This window comes from Dendropsophus ebraccatus, chromosome 1 (genome assembly GCF_027789765.1).
Source record: "Dendropsophus ebraccatus isolate aDenEbr1 chromosome 1, aDenEbr1.pat, whole genome shotgun sequence".
Lineage (NCBI taxonomy): Eukaryota > Metazoa > Chordata > Amphibia > Anura > Hylidae > Dendropsophus > Dendropsophus ebraccatus.
The window spans coordinates 149060278-149080913 of NC_091454.1; the positions used below are offsets into that span (position 1 = coordinate 149060278).

Consider the following 20636-nt stretch of genomic DNA (forward strand, 5'->3'; position numbering starts at 1 on the left):
TCCTCATGTGTTCAGCAAAGGAATATTAATGAAAATTTCCCATTTATCACCATACAACCATTCATCTACAACACATAATACAGTAGTACTTACATACTGTATGTACTAGTCATTATATAACACATTTATACAATATATAATTATAATAAGGCTCTATGGCAGGTTTACAACTCACCTCTGTTTGCACAGTAAATCTCAGCACAGGTTTCCCGTTGTTTGCTGTCAGTGGCAGAAGTATTCTGTGTGTGTGACATTGGGAAGGAAGTTAGTAGGTACAGTAGCAACAGGGATGGGCTTCTGCCTTATTTGAATATTGTTCTCTAGAAGACAAAAGATACACATTGACGTTATATGATGCTGATGTAACCTGTGTCTTAAGCACCCCCACCTCCATCTTTTGGTGTGAGGCTGGGTATAAAAGGGCCAGCTCTTAAAATTCCATTTCAGCTCTTCTAAACCTACTGGACCTGACACACTGACAAAGCTTCCAAGATCCGCACATTTAAAAGGTCAGTCTGTTCATTGCTTTAGATGGTTTATTATTTATTTGATTGCATTTTCTTGTAAGTTTTTTTCTATGATCATTTTATGCTGGCGAGGGGGGAATTCTTCTATTACATAGTGCAGTAGATTATTTATTCTGTACTTTATTCTTATACAAAGAAACTAAAATAAGGCAAATGATGAATGTGATTCTAATATGTTGTTTGTAATAGTAATAATAATAATAATAGTCTGTTATTACAAGTTAGCAACGCTTTATGCACTGATAGTATACTGTATGTACTATTTCATTCCTGTTACTTAAACATATTCCATGGTCTTGCATATGGTTGTTTTTGTTCACCCCCCCCCCCCCCCCCCCCAGAATACTTTGGCAGCCATTTTATTTCTTTTTATGTGTTTTTGTCTTTAATTATATGTAAATTTTTTGGTTATATTTACTAATGGAGAGCATTACATTTTTGCAACATCTCTTATACTTTTTTTTTGTTTATGATACTTTTAATAAAATGAATCATGCTCATGCAATAAACCTGGGTTTGAGATACGACATCATAGAATAAGTTCCTATGAAACAAGTTATCTTATCCACTTTATACACCTTAGGGCAGGGGTAGGGGAACCTTTGGCTCTCCAGCTGTTGCAAAACTACAATTCCCATAATGCCTGCACAGCTAAAGGCAAGATTTTGGCTCTCTATGCATGATGAGAATTGTAGTTTGGTGGCAGCTGGAGTGTAATATATCAATGGATTATAAATGAAGGATAAAACAAGGCCTCTGTGTCTGCAAAATAACTAAATGGAGCATACTCACCTTGCCCCCTCTGGTTCTCATCCACCCTCAATGTTCAGGCTGATACTTGTGTAAAATAACAAAATAATGCATACTCACCTCATCCAGTCCAGTGCTGTCACAGCTGTACACCCTGCCTGTGCCCCCAGCGACTCACTTACAATATTAATGTACTCACCCTGCTCCCCTAATGACATTCTGAAAAAACACAGCAACCAGTCACTGATGTTGCAGTGTGTTCAGAGTTTTATCAGGAGAGTAGGGAGAGTATGTGATCTGGGTAAGTAAGTCGAAGGATTGGGGCATGTGTAGCTGACGTGGGAATACTTTTTTTTTTAAATACCTTAAGTGGCTTTTTTATTTGTTTATTTATTTACTGTATTTATTTTTTTTATTAAAACTGATACCCCCTTTAATGTACCAGCAGTAAAGTGTACCAGCACCGCATTTCAGTCTTAAAAGAAAATGGGCACTGATATTTTTATTGCTCGGGTGCTTCCTAAAATTAAAGTTTCTTAATAGGCTTCATTAATATTTTTCTCACCATTTTGCTTTTGAGAAATGTTAAGCCACTTTTAATTACCCAATAATCTTTCATTAGTAGAAGACATTCTGCCAGTTTACGCAAAATGACAATGTAAGTTATGAGAATGGAATTTCTCAGCAGGTGGCAATAAATATATATGTCAGGGCTTAAAGGGGTTGACTGAAAAAATATTGTAATGTCTCAACATTCTCATGGTGGCATGAAAAGCCTGGATCCTCTGCTGGTTTCTCCTCCAGTCCTTCCTGTTCTTTATCCCAATACACAGGAAATTTCCACCTCAGCCAGTGATTTACATAATTCAAAAAATACCATGATGATATTAAAATATATAATAGAAATTTTCAATTTAAGGCTATGTTCACACAACGTTTTTTCATCTCCGTTTAAAATGACGTCCGTCATTTTGAGTCTAAAATAACAGACGTTATTTTGTTGCCTGACCTCCCCTTAATGCACTGACGGGTGTTTGCATATTATTCTAGTTTGGTTACTAATCGGCCGTTGGATGGGGCTTAATTGAAAAGTCTATTGAATTTAATAGCAAAAACGGAGACAGAACGGTGACAAAAGGAAAACTGTGTGTGAACTACAAATAAAAAACATCCGCTGTTTGCAAAAGACTTCCAAAAATAATGTTCATGTACATTATTTTGACGTCCGTGGCAAAAACGTCTGTTTTTCAATGCTTTGTGAGCATTGGACGTCTGTCTTTCCATTGACTCCAATTCAATGGCATTGCAGTCAGTTAAATCTTGGCAAAAACGGACGTTATTTTAAATATGAAAATCGGCCGCCTTTTTAATATTTTTGACGTTGAGTGAACATAGCCTAAAGGGGTAATCCAAAACAAAAGATTACATGGTTAAAGCCTATGATTTTAAACCACCACTAATTTCTAGATCAAAACACTCTTTACAGCACTCAAACCCCTTTTAGTAGCATTTTGCGGATATAATCTTCGTTTACGCAACTATCCACTTAAATCAATGGCAATTCATTTAGAGTATTAAAAAAAACGGTAAAATCCTCTATAAAGTAACATTTCTAGATGATCTTATCTGAGAACTCTGCAGTATGCTTATTCACTGTTATTCTCTTACAAGTGTGTGAATAAATTGACAAATGGGTGTTCCTATCATCTAGTCATTGTGAAAAGTGACATAATGTATATACTAAAGGGGTAAGGTTTTCCCCTGATGAGGGCATCATAAGAGCATGTGGAGACTTACAGGCTATTCATGCTCTATAGGGAATTCTAAAAAGGATATGCAAAGCGGCTCTCTGATTTGCACATCTTTTTTCCCAGAACATACCAAGACACATTCTTTTGACATGCAGAATGGGAATGCTGTCCTTGTCAATTAACATATAATGTATGTATAAAAGAGGACAATACAGCCATGACTCCCATACACGCTGGCCTGGCCTACATAGTAAAGACACAACAGGTAACACCACTGCCAATCCCTGGCAGCAGCTGTGACATTCTGTCCATAGGATATCATCATTGCCACTATGAATGTCTCTTTAGTATGCACATAGAAATACTGTGGCTGAGTGCTTCTGCATTCACATCTGACCATGGACATTATCTGCATGGAACTTTTATGTTCTCTCCATGTTTGCATGGGTGTTCTTCTACACTAGAAAAATGTACTGAAAGGTTCATTTGGAATGTAGATTGTGAGGATAAGAAGGGAATCACTAGGGAGGGTAAGTAGATGTATAGTTCACAGTTTTTACACATACTATTTTTTACAGTTTGAGCACATAGATATGGTCACATCATAAAAAATGTTATATGTAAATAAAAGAGAGGTGTGATTATTCTCTGTAAGATCTCTGACCTTAAGCAGAACTCTATCAGGATGTTGGCTACATGAATCATAGGAATCATTTATGTCACAGCACTAAAATATGTTATTACAATTCCTGTCCAGGTAGAAATTTGCCAGTTGGAAGGAAGATGACTTTCTACAATGGCGTGTTTCCTTTTTACCCACATGGACGGAAGGAATGGGTCTTTAGTGTGGCACTTATTATTGTCATCATTGTGTTTTTGGTGTTCGCCTTAGCTTTTCTCCTCATCATCCCTGGAATAAGAGGCAAAGCAGTGAGTTATTTTGGATTATCTATCTATCTATCTATCTATCTATCTATCTATCTATCTAAAAATTCACAATGGAGTGCACTCAAATTAAATGTGGTCGGAGTGCCAGCAGTTGGGGGCTGAATCCACATCTTCCCACTGTATATTTTCAAGAACTCTGCAGCACCTCCTTTAGTGAAAAAATCCAAACGTGTTTATTCCATAACGGTCAAAAGATACATGCAACGTTTTAGCCTCATCTCGAGGCTGCTTGAGAAAGGCCTTGAGATGAGGCTGAAACGTTGCATGTATCTTTTGACCGTTATGGAATAAACACGTTTGGATTTTTTCACTAAAGGAGGTGCTGCAGAGTTCTTGAAAATATCTATCTATCTATCTATCTATCTATCTATCTATCTATATTTGCACTTTACCCCGCTATCTATCTGTTTATGTATATACTGTATACATGCACTTTACCCAGCTATAACTCATGATCACAGCAGGTCCCAGCGCTGAGACCTGGTACAATCTAAACTTTAGAAATATCTGGTCAAAAGTTAATATCCATGTCAGTACCGCCCCAGGTGATAAACAATGGCATTTTGTCATTTGTAGGCCAATAGTTTGCAAATTAAAAAATCTATTGAGTGTACGTGCCAGTGGATCAAATCTCTTTTTTGGGGGGGATTTTGTTACTCCATTATTGTCTGTATAGAAATCTGATATAAAGATAAACATTGTGATACTGTTTCCTATAGACGTCAATACACTTTTTATGGACACTAACAAGATTGTGTAATTCTTTTTTTTCAGAGACAGTCATGGATATGCAGAGTTATAATAAGCCTTTTTATTGGAGTTGTTACAGTAGGTGAGTGCTTAACCGTTTCTCTACATTCTACAACTTCTACACTGAACAAGACTTCCGTCTTGATATAAAGCCAGTGTCATTTTATAGCCTAGTTATGGCATTGTAAATGGTTAGACGAGTCCAGTGTTGCATCAGTTTGCAGTACATGTTGGGAATGTTTTGCTTTGCGATCACCAATCTCCAGTTACTCGTAAAGGTTCATGTTTTATATTCAGCTTGTGACAAAATGAAAGAGGAAATTCACTATTGTTTATTTTTTGTGGCATTCTATCTTAAACCGGTTGTTCAGAATAACATAAAAAAAAAAAACATCACAGTAGTTTTCCAGAAACAGCACCACACCTGACCCAAGGTTGTATGTGGTATTGAAGCCCAGCTGCATTTAGTGGAGTTTGGCTGCAGCTCTTGTCACAACTCATGGACAAATGGGACAACTGTTTTTGGATAACATCAGTAATTCATTTTTGTTATTCCTGAATAACCCCTTTAAAAGCGAATGTATCAAGAGGTACATTCGCTTTGAGTGTTGCATATGAAAAGATTGGTGCCGGCACGGGGAAGCTGGTAACGCAGTCTTTTTTTTTTTTTTTAACCGCAGCCTCGTTCTATTGCCAAGCGATGGCCGGGCTGAAGCACTGGAGATGGGCCGGCCCGCCCACAGTGGCAGGAAACCCCCGTCCAACTGTGACATGGCTCCATTAGAATCAATGTAGCCGCATCATAGAGGGCTAGGGGTTTTTCTCCCACAGGGGGTGGGCTGGACCATCTCCAGTGCTTCAGCCCGGGCCAGTGCTTGGTAATACATTGGCACCATGCCCGGAAACCGGGCCACGATTCACAAAAAGTACAGCGGCACCAGTGCCATTCTATTCATATGTAACACTTGATGGTACATTGGCTTTAAGAAAAATCCGGGTTCTATTGCTGAGACAAGTTTAGATGATGTGAATTATAAATAACATGATCATTTATCACATATTCTAATTGATATAATGAATGTTTTCTGTGAAAATGCTCTTTAACAAATAATAAGTATTAAAGCAACTCTGTACCCACAATCTGACCCCCCCCCCCCCCCCCCCAAAATCGCTTGTACCTTCAGATCGCTGCTTTTAATCCAAGATCTGTCCCGTGGTCCGTTCGGCAGGTGATGCAGTTATTGGCTTAAAAATCTACTTTTAAACTTGCAGCCCTGTGCCAAACTGGCATGGCCTAGAATGACTATGCATTAGGCTGGCACAACCTCTCTGTGCCTCCCCCCTCCCTCCTAATCCTAATGCCCCAGGCAGGTATTCTCCTATTCATCAGCTGTGAGAACGTGGCACATGGGCTGGATCGTTAAGGAAAAGTAGTGCCAGTGGCATTCCTAATGATCCAGAGGGTGGGGAGGAGGGACGGAGGGGTGGTGCAAAGTTAGGGCACAGATCCTCTAGGCCACGGCCGTTTGACACACGGCTGCAAGTTTAAAAGTTGTTTTTTAGGACAATAACTGCATCACCTGCTGAACAGACCGCAGGACAGATCTTGGATTAAAAGCAGCTATCCGAAGGTACAAGTGGTTTGGGGGGACAGATTGTTGGTACAGAGTTGCTTTAAATATATTGTAAGAAAATGACATTTTGTGACTGGTCAAATAATATGAATGTAAAAAAGAAGAAAACACATAGTTTTGAACCATAAACTATATTTCAACTATTTTTTTTTCTTTTAGTTGTAAACTTTACTGCTGATTGGGAGGTTGGATCAGTCAGTGCAGTAACTACATATAAATCATTCAGCAATGCAACGGTTACTGCAGACATTGGAGTATATGTTGGCCTTAATGGAGTTAATATAACTTTAAAAGGTGAGATTATTGTTCTTTAAATAACAAAACAAAAACCTTCCAGTACTTATTAGCTGCTATTTGTCCTGCAGAAAGTGATGTATTCTTTTCAGTCTGACACAGTGCTCTCTGCTGCGACCTCTGTCCAGGACAGGAACTATCTAATTTTCTCTGGGGATTAGCTACTGCTCCCGACAGCTCTTCACATGGACAAAGGTGGCCGCAGAGAGCACTGTATCAGACTGGAAAGAATACACCACTTCCAGCTGGGCTTAAAGCAGCTCATAAAAACATTTTTCTATGTTTTGAAAGCAGAGACAGATTTATGAAATGTATCCTGTCTCCTCAAATTAACAGCTATCTAACTGTGTAAACAGTTTGGAACGTAAATTACAAATGACAGATTTACTTTAAAGGCATCATGATTAAAACTTAAGAGGCATTGCTGAGCTGCAGCATGCATACTGCCCCCCACCTTCCCTGCCAGGAAAATAATCTCTGTACCTCAATCAGTCAAGGCAGAAAGGTGTGAGAAGGGAATAGATATGCATTGTGCAGCTCGGCATCACCTCATTGACACTCTGAGTATAACCGAGAGATAACTGATGATGCGTATGATATAGTATGTCACATCGGTGTGGAGCTCACTGTAGAGATCACTACTGTTAAAAAAAAAAACAGGCTCGGAGAAGCACATTTCACTCTTTGGCTCTCAGGGGGCTGCCTGGATGGACATAATTGACAGTGGGGAAAAACAATGTGCTGCTCCGTCAGCTCCAACAGCATCCATAGGTTTAACTGTTTATTTGATCACAAAGAACATACATGCAACTTATTGATCATATAGGGTCTTTGTCTTGTCTTGACCATGTGTGGTCAAAAGATTGCATGTATCTACTTGTTGCTTTAAAGTTCATATTATAACTCTACAGTGTGTTTTAAATTGTCTGTAAATGTCTCATATATGTTCTAAAGTCACATATTTATTTATATCTTCAAAAGGAAATCCCATTCATCAAATTAATGAGACAATCGACTACAATGAGCAATTTATCTGGAGTTTTGGTTCAAATTTAAACGAATATTATAATGAAGGTTTGACAAAAGGACTCCCTAATCCCATTCTATATGTGGCAGAGAAATTCACCCAGTATGACCCGTGTGGCATATTTAATCAGTATAGGATATCCGGTCACTATGCAACAGCTTGCATGTGGTGAGTAAAATCTGGTAATTCGCTATAAGACATGCACTGTGTTTCCACATAGTAATACCATCTACCATCACATGAGAACCTAGTAAAAAATACAATAAAAAAACCCATAACATTTAACACACAGATTGTTTTTAATCTGAAACATTCATGTTACTTTGCTAATGCCAACAATCTTGTTTTACAGGATGGCATTCTGCTCCTGGATTATCTGCAATATTCTTTTCTTCATGTCGGTGTACATATACGGAGCTTACATGATCCTTGTGACGGCAGCCTTTATTCTCTTCTCATTGATCTCATTCGCCACAGTGAGAAATATTTCATTTTGTAATATACAGTTTGGTTCAGAGTCTCTAAAAACCACACTTGGGGCTTCTTTCTGGCTGAGCCTGGCCACAGGTGAGTTGTAGGCAGCTGCTATAGGAATCTATGAGTGTATGATGTAGTGTTGGGTTTAGTTCTTAATCTATGCAGGTTGTACCTTGTAAACAATTAGCTGTCCTATTTATTAATACTCTGGCTAGCAAAGCCTATCATAACAAATACCTCTGGTGCTGCTCATCTCAATACAATGGTGTGACATCAAAAATACATACAAAGTGCTTAGTGCAAAGAAGATCTTCACAATGCATAGAAGGCATTAGATAAATAAGATAAAAAAAATCCATAGATAATAAAGAGAGGGGCTGCTGGTGCTTTGATATGTGTTTCTCTGGGGTCTTATAAGGTTATATTTTGCATTTCAGGTCTTCTTTGCCTCATCATTGGAACAGCAATAATTATTCTAAATTGGTGGGTTCCTGGAAAACTGAAGTTAATTTTTAACGCTGTAGAAGAAGATGATGAAGAGGACACAATATCAAAACCGTGTGATAATGGATGCTGCCATAATAATTTGGCATTTGACCATGTATGAATGCAAAGTGAATTTGTGGACATTTCATGAAATGTAGATATGGTCTTAGTTTACAAAATGATAGTGGAATCAACCTTCATTGAGAGGGACACTTTCATTTATTTTTACTTGATACCTAAGAAGTAATCCAAGTAAAGATGAGAGGACCGATCATCATCCATCCTCAAATGTGCACAGTCATTTGGAATATCTAGGAGTAAAAATGTATGGATGCTCCAAACGTCTGAGAGTTATGCACTAAACAGCCCTGAATGGGGTTTTCCATGGATATATGAATGATTATTGGACAAAACTTTTAGTGTTAATACATGGATACTGCTATGTCTACATGATGTTAGCATGGTGTTAACAACTGAATATATGTATGTTCATTTTGGAACAAAGCTTGAAAAAGACATCATTTTCATGTTTTTATATATTAATAAAGCTGTATGTTATATATAATTTTATATGTGTATTACTGTTCTGAACACACGAGAAACCAAATTAATGATTTAGGTCACAATTGCACAACATGTTACCCATAAAAGCCTTATACCAGTATTTTCCTTTGTAACCTCTGAATACTAAGTATTAGTCATATTACTCAGTATTCATTACATGACTTGTGCATAGCATGTCAACTGATAGCCTCATTGCTACTCCACGTAGGGTTCCATTGTAGAGCATCCATGCACCTCAAAACGGCAGAACTGGCATTCTGTAGTGAAAGGACAGCATGTCATTTCACTGCTCAACACAGCTTCCTAATATCTAATGTGCAACAGATATAGATGTCTTCAATGTCAAGACCCATGGACATCAATATATAATCCAGAATACTCTGTGCCCAGTTAAACATATCTGTTGTCTACACTGCGTCGCAGGCAGATGCATATTCAAAACCAATTGACAGCACCAACTCAATAGCAAATCATTAAAGTGTTTATCCAGCACTACAAAAACATGGTCACTTTCTTCCAAAGACAGCACCACTAGTTTAGGTGTGGTTTGCAATTAAGCTCTATTCACTTCAATGAAACTAATTTAAAAAACCTGGAGACAAGAGTGGTGCTTTCTCTGAAAGAAAGTGGACATGTCTTTGTAGGGCTTATACACTTATATTGATGTTGCCTGACTTTGATATTTTTGATTATTGATTATGTTTATTGTTTAATGACTGATGTGTGTGAGAATGGAGGCCGTGGTATGTACAGTATGGAAATCATAGCAGTTTGTATTTTCTTGAATTTTAGCAGTGAGCTGAAATGTTGCATGGACAAGTGGTGAATAAACCATAAAAATATCTACATTATAAAGTAGCGTAGAGTGTCATTTCTTCAACTTTCAACACATTTATGCCTAGCCTTCAATTTCACCCTTTGTCAATACAGGTAACCCCTTATGTTTGATTGATGATGTCTATTTATGGAAAGGGGTCAGGATGTCGCTAACCCTGTCCACGTAGCCCCTTAAGTCCCACACGGTTGTGAGTATTGGAACACAAATAGGAAAATACCAGGGTGGCCCCTTTTTGCGCCAAAGTCTAATTCTGTGACGAGTATTGCGACATGACAAGGGTTTTCCAAGGCAGGCATCCATCCACAGAAGGCCATTTCTGGGTAGTTGCCCCTCGTCAGTGTGGAGTAGGATTCTGGGTAACCCTGTCCCTTTCTCCTTTACTACATGTATTAGGGTCCCTTTACACACTCAGATTATCTGACAGATATCTGATAGATTTTTGCAGCCTGTGTCTACGTAATGCACTATGGTGCATTACTGTATGGGGCATTATTTATTGCACCATGATCTCTAGTTTTTATTAATACCATATTTGTATAGATCGGACATTTTGATCACTTTTTATAAATTTTTTTAATATATAATGTAACAAAAAAACGGTGATCCTGGCGCTCCCCCCCCCTCTTTTCGTTTACGCCGTTCACTGTACAGGATGACAATTGTTATATTTTAATAGATCGTACAACTACACAAGCTACGGTTTATAATATGTATATTTTTTTTTAATATGTTTTATTTATATGCAAAAGAGGGGTCTGTGGAGCCTCAGTCACGAGTCTCAAAACACAGGAATAACCAGATATCCCTCCAGGGGGATCCTATTGCCAAGGGGGTGACTCCCAGTGGGGAGATCACCAAACCACCCTGACACGTAGCCCCTTAAGTCCCACTCGGTTGAGAGTATTGGAACACAAATAGGGAAATACCAGGGTGGCCCCTTTTTGAGTCAAAGTCTAACTCTGTAGCGAGTATTGCGACATGACAAGGGTTTACCAAGGCAGGCATCCATCCATCCATCCATGCACAGACGGCCATTTCGGGGTAGTTGCCCCTCATCTACGTGGAATAGGATTCTGGCTAACAGGGGCAATGAAAAATAGACCAACAAAACACAGCAATCGCTGAGGTCAGGGAGACCAGTGACAAAAAAATCAAATGGAGTACTCACTCAAGAGTCTCCACTAATACATTGCCCCCTAAAAATTTAAATATGCAAAAGAAGGGTGTGTGGAGCCTCAGTTACGAGTCCCAAAACACAGGAATAGTCAGACATCCCTCCAGGAGAGGAAAGCTTTTTGCCAAGGGGTTGACTCCTAGTGGGGAGATCACCAAACCACCCTGACACGTAGCCCACTTAAGTCCCACTCGGTTGCGAGTATTGGAACACAAATAGGGAAATACCAGGGTGGCCCCTTTTTGCATCAAAGTCTAACTCTGTGGCGAGTATTGCGACATGACAAGGGTTTACCAAGGCAGGCATCCATCCATGTTGACATTATTAATTATTTCTTAGGTCTAAAACTATAACTATATTTTTGGGGGCTATGTTCACACTACGTCAGTTTCCGGACGTAGCTCGTTCCGTGAATAAGCGGCCGGAGATTTACGTCGTTTGCATACAATGGAAAGTATACGATCTACGGCTGCACAGTTCACACTACGTGAGAAGTTACGCCAGGATCGTACGCGGCGCCGTAAAAAAATGAACCAGACCATTGTTTGAGGACGAAAATGCCCGTAACTACGGGCGTAACATGCGGTCCCGTACGTAGTGGTGATTTCTTCATTTTTGCTCTTTTCTTTGCCGATCCAAAAGGTTCTGTGTGGTGTCTGGGGCTAGCCGAAGATTTCCAAGTAAAAGACCGCTGTCAGATCGCTACGTAGGGCGCTCGGGAAGCGTAAGTAGACTACGGGCATAAGTTCACGGACCGTACGTAGCCGGCCGCAAGTAGCGTAAATCCCCGGCTGGAGTTTAACATGTATATGTCCGTGAAAATATGCGGCCGGACATATAAGTAGTGTGAACATAGCCTTACTGTGTACACTTACATATGTTGCCTGTAAGGAAGGTGCTATGTGATGATGTACATTATAGCAAAAGGAATTTCCCTGTTCTCTTGTGAATAATTGCTCTGAACAATAAGCCAGCAATGCTTTATGTATTACCAGCTTACTGTTAGTAAATTTACTGGGCCGGATGTTCAGTACCTGATCTAGGAAATCTATACTGCTGCTCGTAAATAAGCTTGTAAATGCACTACTGGCATATGCTGTAATGGGTGGCCATGAGTGATACACTGCTGAATGTGGCTTATCTGTAAAGAGAAGTCCTGTATAGGTCCTTGATTCCTCATAGAAAAGGGGATTGGATTGACCAGGTAGGGTCTTTTATCTACAAGAGCCACATATCTACAAACCCATAATTTAATATAAAGACAAACAAATGAAGACAGCCATGTGAGAGAACTCACTGTGCTTGAATAGTTTAGTATGTTGAAACCGCAGAGTGTACAAACAAATACACATATGTTCTTTCTTTCTTTTCCTCATAGATTAACACATCACATAATATGTGTTGTGAAAATACCATAACCATCAGGGGATGTATATGCAATATATGTGTAAGATGTGGGTTCCAGCTGTTGATGGTCTTTCTAGCATTTCGCAATTTGTCTTATGATTATAAATAGGTAAAACTTTTGTGAATTTCGGATCGGTCCGAACCGAACCAAAAACAAACCTTGCTCTAACGGCTGAATAATTGCATCTGCAATAGTGGGAGTGTGATAGGGTATAGTTTCGTTTAGTTGCAGTTGATATTACAATGAAAAAAAGGGGGGGGAAAAAATTCCCAAAAAATTATTTTTAAAAAAAAAAATTTAATAATAATAAAAATAGGGATAAAATTAATAAAATATAGTGAATCAAAGTGGCAAAATAGTGAAAAAAAAAATTGGAAAAAAAAGTTTACAAGGAGGATGTGGCAGCACTTGATTGCACCCAGGCCAGTATTGTTGAGAAGAGACAAGTCGAGAACCAGGAGGAGGCAGCAGTAGATTGCTCGCCTCTCAGTCCAGTATTGTTGAGAAGAGACAAGTTGAGCAGCAGGAGGAGGCAGCAGTTGATTGATTCCAGTCCAGTATTATTGAGGAGAGGCTACTTGAGGAGGAGGCAGCAGTTGATCGATTCCAGGCCAGTGTTATGGAGGAGAGGCTACTTGAAGATCAGGCAGCAGTTGATTGATTCCAGGCCAGTATTGTGGAGGAGAGGCTAATTGAGGAGGAGGAGGCAGCAGTTGATTGAGTCGAGGCCAGTCTTATCGAGGAGAGGCTACTTGAGGAGGATGAAGCAGCAGTTGATCGATTCCAGGCCAGTATTATTGAGGAGAGGCTACTTGAGGAGGAGGAGGCAGCAGTTGATCGATTCCAGGCCAGCATATTTAAAAACAGACTACTTGAGCAGCAGGAGGAGGCAGCAGTTGATTGACTCCAGGCCAGTATAATCGAGCAGAGGCTACTTGAGGAGGAGGCAGCAGTTGATCGATTCCAGGCCAGTATTATGGAGGAGAGGCAACTTGAGGAAGATGAGGCAGCAGTTGATTGATTCCAGGCCAGTATTATGGAGGAGAGGCTAATCGAGGAGGAGGAGGAGGCAGCAGTTGATTGAGTCCAGGCCAGTCTTATCGAGGAGAGGCTACTTGAGGAGGATGAGGCAGCAGTTGATCGATTACAGGCCAGTATTATTGAGGAGAGGCTACTTGAGGAGGATGAGGCAGCAGTTGATCGATTCCAGGCCAGTATTATGGAGGAGAGGCTACTTGAGGAAGATGAGGCAGCAGTTGATTGATTCCAGGCCAGTATTATCGAGGAGAGGCTATATGAGGAGGAGGCAGCAGTTGATCGATTCCAGGCCAGTATTATTAAAACCAGACTACTTCAGGAGCAGGAGGCAGCAGTTGATCGATTCCAGGCCAGGATTATCAAGGAGAGGCTACTTGATGAGGATGAGGCAGCAGTTGATCGATTCCAGGCCAGTATTATCGAGGAGAGGCTATATGAGGAGGAGGCAGAGTTGATTGATTCCAGGCCAGTATTATCAATGAGAGGCTACTTGAGGAGGATGAGGCAGCAGTTGATCGATTCCAGGCCAGTATTATGGAGGAGAGGCTACTTGAGGAAGATGAGGCAGCAGTTGATTGATTCCAGGCCAGTATTATGGAGGAGAGGCTAATTAAGGAGGAGGCAGCAGTTGATTGATTCCAGGCCAGTATTATCGAGGAGAGGCTATATGAGGAGGAGGCAGCAGTTGATCGATTCCAGGCCAGTATTATTAAAACCAGACTACTTCAGGAGCAGGAGGCAGCAGTTGATCGATTCCAGGCCAGGATTATCAAGGAGAGGCTACTTGATGAGGATGAGGCAGCAGTTGATCGATTCCAGGCCAGTATTATCGAGGAGAGGCTATATGAGGAGGAGGCAGAGTTGATTGATTCCAGGCCAGTATTATCAATGAGAGACTACTTGAGGAGGATGAGGCAGCAGTTGATCGATTACAGGCCAGTATAATTAAAAAGAGACTACTAGAAGAGCAGGAGGAGGTAGCAGTTGATTGATTCCAGGCCAGTATAATCGAGGAGAGGCTACTTCAGGAGGATGAGGCAGCAGTTGTTGATCGATTACAGGCCAGTATAATTAAAAAGAGACTACTAGAAGAGCAGGAGGAGGCAGCAACAGTTGATTGATTCCAGGCCAGTATTATCGAGGAGAGGCTACTTGAGAAGGATGAGGCAGCAGTTGATCGATTACAGGCCAGTATAATTAAAAAGAGACTACTAGAAGAGCAGGAGGAGGCAGCAGTTGATTGATTCCAGGCCAGTTTAATCGAGGAGAGGCTACTTGAGGAGGATGAGGCAGCAGTTGATCGATTACAGGCCAGTATTATTGAGGAGAGGCTACTTGAGGAGGATGAGGCAGCAGTTTATCGATTACAGGCCAGTATTATTGAGGAGAGGCTACTTGAGGAGGATGAGGCAGCAGTTGATCGATTACAGGCCAGTATAATTAAAAAGAGACTACTAGAAGAGCAGGAGGAGGTAGCAGTTGATTGATTCCAGGCCAGTATAATCGAGGAGAGGCTACTTGAGGAGGATGAGGCAGCAGTTGATCGATTACAGGCCAGTATTATTGAGGAGAGGCTACTTGAGGAGGATGAGGCAGCAGTTTATTGATTACAGGCCAGTATTATTGAGGAGAGGCTACTTGAGGAGGATGAGGCAGCAGTTTATCGATTACAGGCCAGTTTTATTGAGAAGAGGCTACTTGAGGAGGATGAGGCAGCAGTTGATCGATTACAGGCCAGAATAATTAAAAACAGACTACTTGAGCAGCAGGAGGAGGCAGCAGTTGATTGATTCCAGGTCAGTATTATCGCGGAGAGGCTACTTGAGGAGGAGGCAGCAGCAGTTTATCTATTCCAGGCCAGGATTATGGAGGAGAGGCTAATTGAGGACGAGGAGGCAGCAGTAGATCTATTCCAGCCCAGTATACTTTAAAAAAGACTACTTGAGCAGCTGGAGGAGGCAGCAGTTGATCAATTCCCCTCTCAGGACCAAGGCTTGGAGGTAAGTGACTCTGCCTGTTAGGTTGTCTTCTACCCCTCCCTCTTGTGCCTCGCTTCCTTGCAGCAGTGGGATGTTGCTGCTTCGGTAGCACCTCACTTTCCTCCCCTGATGACACTGAGGATAATGGTGCTTGGGGGCGCCACGTCCGATCGGCGACATCATCATCACCACCACTGCTACTGTCCTCCAGTGGCTGGGACAGGATCTCAGGTGTGGCACTGGATGCCCCTCCCTGGTTTACAGCCACCACCTCCTCTGCAGTCTCTGTACGTTCCACCTGCTGCCTTTGGTGGACTACCTCATCCTCCTCCTCATCATCACTAAAAAGTGGTAGAGAATCCAAAGGCAGATCAAGATTTGCCAACAGTTCCCTGGCAGAAGGTGCCCCAGATGTGGGTGGCATAGTAATAACAGGGGACGGGGCAGAGGACTGTCGCTGACCCTCCCATGTAAGGGTGGTGTCAGATGATCCAGCCAACCTCGTTTGGGAGCTTTGGGCGGTGGAAGTGGAGGATTGGGTAAGCCAATCTAGAACCGCTGGCTGTGTGGTTTTTACAGAACCACTGGGTGTCTGGGGTAGCTGCACCCTGCTGCCACGCCTGTTGCCCCGGCTGCCGCCGGGCCTGGTGCTGCCACTTCTCCTACCCTCACCGCCTGCCGTTGCAGTCCTTGCCTGGGAAGTGCTGGAAGTAGGACGCTTGGACATAGTTCTTTGGTTGGTGTAAATTTTGAAAAATAAATAATCTATTGGGCTGAAGGCACACATTTTCAGTGACTATTACTTTGTGAGTTGGAGGCACCCAGCAAAGCAGAAATTTACAGGTTATCCCAAAAAAACTATATATATATTTTTTTTAACTTTTTTGGTTGCGGGTGGCTAGAGGGGTTTGACGGCAACCAGCAGAGCACAAACGGACAGCTTTTGTGGGGCGCTGACTTCGCCTCAAATAGAACAGCTGATCACAAACAAACAAACAAACAAACTTTTTTTTAAGGTTTTTTTTTAACTTTTTTGGGTTCGGGTGGCTAGAGGGGTTTGACGGCAACCAGCAGAGCGCAAACGGACAGCTTTTGTGAGGCGCTGACTTAGCGTCACCTACAACAGCTGATCACAAACAAACACGGAACAGTAGCTGGTTCAATGCTACGTGTCCTGACTCCTGAGTGACTCTTCTCACTTTTCTCTCCCTATTTCTTTTTTTTATCTCCTCTCTTTATCTTCCTCTCTCCGGCTTCTCTCACAAACAATATATACTCCTTCTCTATCTCACCCTGTACTTATCCAGTTGTTTTGATATGTAATCTATGTGTTTTCCCTCTCTGCCTAACGTACACCTCCTCTCTCTCTGCAGTCTAGACACACAATGAGAAAGAGCATGGATGCTCAGGCACTTCCTGTTCCTGGAGTGACGTCACACACCTTGATATTCACATAATAACAGGATACAAAGGATTATAGGAGTAATAATCCATTGTAGCCTGTTCTATTCTCTGATTAAAGTACAGTTTTGCGACACCGTTGCGATTTTAACGAACTTCGTCACAAACTTTTTGCAAAGTTCATAACGAATCTGGTTCGTAACGGTTTGGTTCGCTCATCCCTAGTTATCAATCATTTAAAATGGGTGACTTCATTAACCCCTTAAGGACCGGACCAATTGTCACTTTTGCTTTTTCATTTTTCCACCTACAGGGCCATATGAGGGCTTGTTTTTTTTTTTTATAGAAGCAGGTGTACTTTGTAATGGCATCTTTTAATCTGCCATAAAATGAATGAAGGAACTCCCAAAATATCATTTATGGGGTGAAATTGGGTCAAAAAATGGGATTCTGTTAATTTTAGGGGGCTTCTATGTTTACGTTATGCACCTTATGGTAAAACTGACATTTTTTCTTTATTCTATAGGTCGGTCTAAACACAGCGTTATGCATGTTTACTAGGTTTTCTAACATTGTACTATTTTTATTAGCAGTAACACCTTTTTTTTTGCAAAGAGGTATATTTAAAATGGCCCTATTGTGACTCCTATAGCGCTTTTATTTTTCACCTACAGGGTTGTATGGGGCATCATTTTTTGCATCCGTTTTTGTTAGTAACATTTTTTTCTAGATCAAACATATGCATTGATTTTTATAAATTTTTTTATACATAAAATAATTTGAAAAAAGCAATCTCTGCCTTTTTTACCACGTTTTTTGTTCCCACTATTCACCGTGTGGGAATAATATTGTTTTATTTTAATAGATCGGACCATTATGCCCGTCACTGTATATTATATGTTAATTAACTTTATTATTTTTATGTGTTTTATGTATAAAATGAGAAGGGGGGTGATTTTCACTTTTATTGGGGGAGGGGCTTTGGGACATTTTTTAAAACTTTTATTGATTTTTTTTTTTTACACTTTTTAAGTCCCCTTAGGGGACTTTTACATTAATACATTCAATGGGGTTAATGGTCATACGGTCAGACGGTCATACGATTGCGGCGGCCAGCGATTGAGGGTGAGGGCCTGGCTGCATATAGCAGCCGGTCCTCACCGGCTATGGAGAGAGCTCAGCTCCTGAGCTTGCTCCATACCCCGGGACTTCGGCAGGGCGTACATTTACGTTCTCCTGGGCCAAGGCCCAGGCAGCGGCGGCGTAAATGTACGCCCGTGATCGTTAAGGGGTTAAAGGGGTATTCTGTACTCTATTTTCAAATCAGCTGGTGCCAATAAGCGATACAGATTTGTGAATTAGTTTTGTTTAAAATACTTAAGCCTTCCAGTACTCATCAGCTGCTGTATGTCCTGGAATAAGCCATGTACTTCTTTCCAGTCCTTCTTAATAGTTCTTGTCGCCACCTTTGTCAACAGCAACATGGCAAATGGCAAACCTCTCCTGCTCTTGATTTATCCTCCAAGCCTATATCATGGTCAGAGCTGCAGACATGGGCAGCCTATATTTTCTTTCCAAGCTCAAGAGTTGTAGAGGATGTGTTGAGTTGTACCATGCATGCTTTCTTCCTAAGCCCTTCCCTCCCTTCTTGGCTTTTAGTCTTGAGTCCTGTATATCAGCTATCAGCTATCTGCCTCTGTCTGCAGCTTTGAGCATGTCAGCTGGTCATCTGTAAAGTAAACACTTTCATGCTGCCTGAACCACAAGCCATCAAGGCAGTCCTTGGTTACTTGTGCCTGGCCCACTGGTCGGGATTGATAGATCTCTCCCTATACGCAAATAGGAGAAGAACTATCAATCAAGGACATTGGAGGAAGTAGGAGCCACTGGTGACTGCTCAGATAACTTGCCGTCAGGCATCATAAAATTGATGACAGTTTCCCTTTAATAAATTTTCTGAGACTAGGGTGAAGCCCTTCTTGCAAGAACATGTAATATATTAGGAAATTCATGCTAATATGTACTTTAGTGCTGGACAATTAAAAGCTGAAAGCCCTTGCAGTTTCCCTAACCTACCATCAGCATTTTGTAAACAGGACATGAGTTTTCTTGGAATGTGAACAAGTTTTCACAATTAATTGTGGTTATTTGGCTCCCTCTGCTGTAAACAAAAGGCATCTACAATACCTCTGGATTTCTTAATGTTATCTGTAAGCGGTGCTCTGTACTGTTCTGCAGACTTCACAATAAACCTTGACGCCTTCTTCACCAACACTTCGGCTTCAAACACAATTTCTTGAGGGAAAAAAAACACAATAACACAAATCCACATATACATACATTTTCTTGGGCAGGAAAAAAAAATTGCCACAGGTAAAAGACGACAGAATTGTCTCGGAAATCGATTGCCGCAATCTAGTGTGCAATATCTCTGTGTTATTGACACAAAAAGTTGTGACAACAACCAGCAATATTACCTTTGATGCACAGCTATTTGATGTGTTCAATGTGTTGTCTCTGGTGCTAAACACAGAGCTGAAGGTGCAGGATCCTATCGTTATGAACCTGCATGAGAACTTTCTATGTCGGGAACTTTTGATCCTCAAAAGATATTGCAAATTCCTGATCCGATATAACATTTTTCAAGATGGTGGCTATGTTACAAGATAAGCCCCTCACTCATCACTTGCTGGGGCATTGAGATAAGTAATTATTCCTTTTGTTTCTGAAATGTCTTATACCATTTCTGACTAGCAGAAGGATTGCCACAAACTTTGACTCCTGCATCAACCACTTATTGGTGTAGCCTCCTGTAGGCATAATCCCTTCTCCCTGCACTCATAGCACATGTAGGACTCACTATGTAGGCCTCTGCCATGCCACCAGATCCTTATCTAACTTGGCAGAGCTTCAGGAATTCTTCAGAGAGTACACAGCCACAGGCTCATTTGCAAACAGTGATGTAAAGTCTGTATTAGCCGTATTCTCTAGCCAAATTAGATACTCTAGTCGTCTCAGATTCTCTAGCCGTATTCTCTAGCCATATTATATTCTCTAGCCGTATTCTCTAGCCATATTATATTCTCTAGCCATGTTTTATTTTCTAGACGTATTCTCTAGCCAAATTAGATACTCTAGTCGTATTATATTCTCTAGCCGTATTCTCTAGTCGTGTTAGATTCTCTAGCCATGTTATATTCTCTAGACATATTCTCTAGCTGTATTAGTTACCCTAGCCTTAATAGATTCTCTAGTCGTATTCTCCAGCTGTATTAGATTGTCTAGCCATATCCTTAGCCATATTAGATTCTCTAGCCATTTTAGATTCTCTAGCCGTATTCTATAGCTGTATTAGATACCCTAGCCGTATTATATTCTCTAGTCGTATTCTCTAGCTGTATTAGATTCTCTAGCCATATCCTTAGCCATATTAGATTGTCTAGTCATATCCTTAGCAATATTAGATTCTCTAGCCGCATTAGATTCTCTAGCCATATTCTCTAGCTGTAATAGATTCTCTAGCCGTATTAGATTCTCTAGCCATATCCTTAGCCATATTAGATTCTCTAGTCATATCCTTAGCCATATTA

The 20636-nt window shown here is 40.8% G+C and overlaps 2 protein-coding genes across 7 annotated transcripts in view; one reads left to right on the top strand and one right to left on the bottom strand.

Moving 5' to 3' along the window:
- Nucleotides 1-286, bottom strand: part of LOC138800046 (dual oxidase 2-like) — a 48418-nt gene extending 48132 nt beyond the window's left edge. For all 3 annotated transcript variants that reach the window (XM_069981856.1, XM_069981862.1, XM_069981854.1), the window contains exon 1: nt 176-286. In XM_069981856.1, the coding sequence (XP_069837957.1) occupies nt 176-254 (79 nt within the window). In that variant the 5' untranslated portion in view covers nt 255-286. The remainder of the gene's footprint in view (nt 1-175) is intronic.
- Nucleotides 216-10017, top strand: DUOXA2 (dual oxidase maturation factor 2). Of its 4 annotated transcripts, none has more exons than XM_069981865.1 (7): nt 216-509; nt 3786-3958; nt 4751-4808; nt 6520-6654; nt 7636-7849; nt 8034-8248; nt 8596-10017. In XM_069981865.1, exons 2-7 carry the CDS (start codon nt 3812-3814, stop codon nt 8763-8765), a joined length of 939 nt encoding a protein of 312 aa, XP_069837966.1. In that variant the 5' UTR covers nt 216-509; nt 3786-3811; the 3' UTR covers nt 8766-10017. The 4 variants fall into 4 exon arrangements, with proteins under 4 accessions (XP_069837966.1, XP_069837983.1, XP_069837972.1 ...); XM_069981882.1 differs by having other exon boundaries at nt 8034-8157; nt 8596-8722; XM_069981871.1 differs by lacking the exon at nt 216-509 and adding an exon at nt 3267-3293.
- Nucleotides 10018-20636: the final 10619 nt, after the last annotated feature.

Excerpts from the sequence above, each read along its gene's own strand:
- DUOXA2 (XM_069981865.1), top strand. The coding sequence starts at position 3,812 with ATGACTTTCTACAATGGCGTGTTTCCTTTTTACCCACATGGACGGAAG. Across the intron at positions 6,655-7,635 it reads AGTTAATATAACTTTAAAAG|GAAATCCCATTCATCAAATT; the intron begins GTGAGATTATTG and ends TATCTTCAAAAG. Across the intron at positions 7,850-8,033 it reads TATGCAACAGCTTGCATGTG|GATGGCATTCTGCTCCTGGA; the intron begins GTGAGTAAAATC and ends CTTGTTTTACAG.